The 1,355-nt window shown below is 52.9% G+C and overlaps 1 protein-coding gene across 2 annotated transcripts in view; it reads left to right on the top strand.

The window, feature by feature from the left end:
• Nucleotides 1-1,122, top strand: part of NUDT2 (nudix hydrolase 2) — a 4,309-nt gene extending 3,187 nt beyond the window's left edge. For both annotated transcript variants that reach the window (XM_018569050.1, XM_018569049.1), the window contains exon 2: nucleotides 739-1,122. In XM_018569050.1, the coding sequence (XP_018424552.1) occupies nucleotides 739-1,058 (320 nt within the window). In that variant the 3' untranslated portion in view covers nucleotides 1,059-1,122. The remainder of the gene's footprint in view (nucleotides 1-738) is intronic.
• The last annotated feature ends 233 nt before the right edge of the window (nucleotides 1,123-1,355 follow it).

The raw sequence follows: 1,355 nt of genomic DNA, 5'->3' as shown, positions 1-1,355 counted from the left end.
TGCGACGCAAAATCAATTTATTTACCTCAAAGTGCCAGCGCTGAAAATAAGTTTAGTACTGTATTGCAGTTCGGGTTTAAGAAACGTTCAACATCACTGCCTTAGGCCCCATTCACACCAAGCGACATACCTTACAAGCGGGGCCGGGATAGCGCGACTGTTTGGGGCGACGTTCCAGCAAAGATCGCGTGACCTTCACTGTCGGGCTGCATTAAAAATATAGAAAAGTCGCGCGACATCGGCGGGAAAAAGGGTCCTGCTGAAGCGACGGGCGACATGGAGCTGTACATTAGAATGGGTCCTAGCGAGGAGGAAGTGGCCGTCTAATCTGCCTGTATAGAGGCCGCCGCCCCTGCCTGATTGTGACTGGCCTGGATCACATACTGAGGCGATCCGGGTCGGTCGGATCTATTTCCATTGGAGGTCCCTGAACGTCTGCTCGCGTACCAGCAGAGAGGGCCCGGCGTGCCCTCCCTGGCATGCGTGCCATAGGTTCGCCACCACTGATCTAAGGCCACTATCTCGCATACATGCACTTATTATCCTCCCAGGTGCGTTGGGGTGTGGGAGGAAACCCATGCAAACTCCATGCAGATAGTGCCCTGACCGGGTTACATACCAAGGACCCGAGTGCTGCAAGGCAGGAGTGCTGACCACTGAGCCACTGTGCCTTTTGAAGCTCCTAACCCAAACTCTGGTAGGGTCCAGGTGAATGTTGATCACGTTACCGTATTTCAGGCCACGTGGACCCCGGCGAGGACGACATGACCACGGCCCTGCGGGAAACGGAGGAAGAGGCGGGTCTACGCCCCGGCCAGTTCAACATTGTGGACGGGTTTCAGAAAGAATTAAACTACAACGTCAACAACAAAGCAAAATGTGTCATCTACTGGCTGGCGGAGCTGAGAGACCCCGGCGCACCGGTGAAACTCTCCAATGAGCACCAGGACTTCCGGTGGCTGCCGCTACGAGAGGCCTGCGCGCACGCGGGGTACCAGGACTTGCAGGACACACTCAAGTACGCCCATCAGTTCCTGCAAGGGGACCCCAAACCATGAGCCAGCCTCCAGCAACTCTCTTGTACTATACAGTGACTTGATCATTAAAGGTGAAGTGCTTATATTTTGTTTCCCTGGTTCCTCCGCCCCTCTCTCCTCCCCTAACAACATTCTAATGCAATGTTTAAATAAAAATATTCTGTTTCCAATGCATACCTTATTTTAGATGTAGTGATATCATCACTGGGTTTCTTGTGCTTCTCTATGCAATGCTGGTGGGAGGAGCCGACAGGGTGCTGTAGATAGCTTCCTGAAAACATCACAGCACCCTACCTCTGTACCTCTGTCAATTTCCCT

This window comes from Nanorana parkeri, unplaced genomic scaffold (genome assembly GCF_000935625.1).
Source record: "Nanorana parkeri isolate BGI_ZX_2015 unplaced genomic scaffold, ASM93562v1 scaffold1280, whole genome shotgun sequence".
NCBI lineage: Eukaryota > Metazoa > Chordata > Amphibia > Anura > Dicroglossidae > Nanorana > Nanorana parkeri.
The sequence above is the reverse complement of the archived record's forward strand: the minus strand, read 5'-3'. Positions and strand labels throughout refer to the sequence as shown.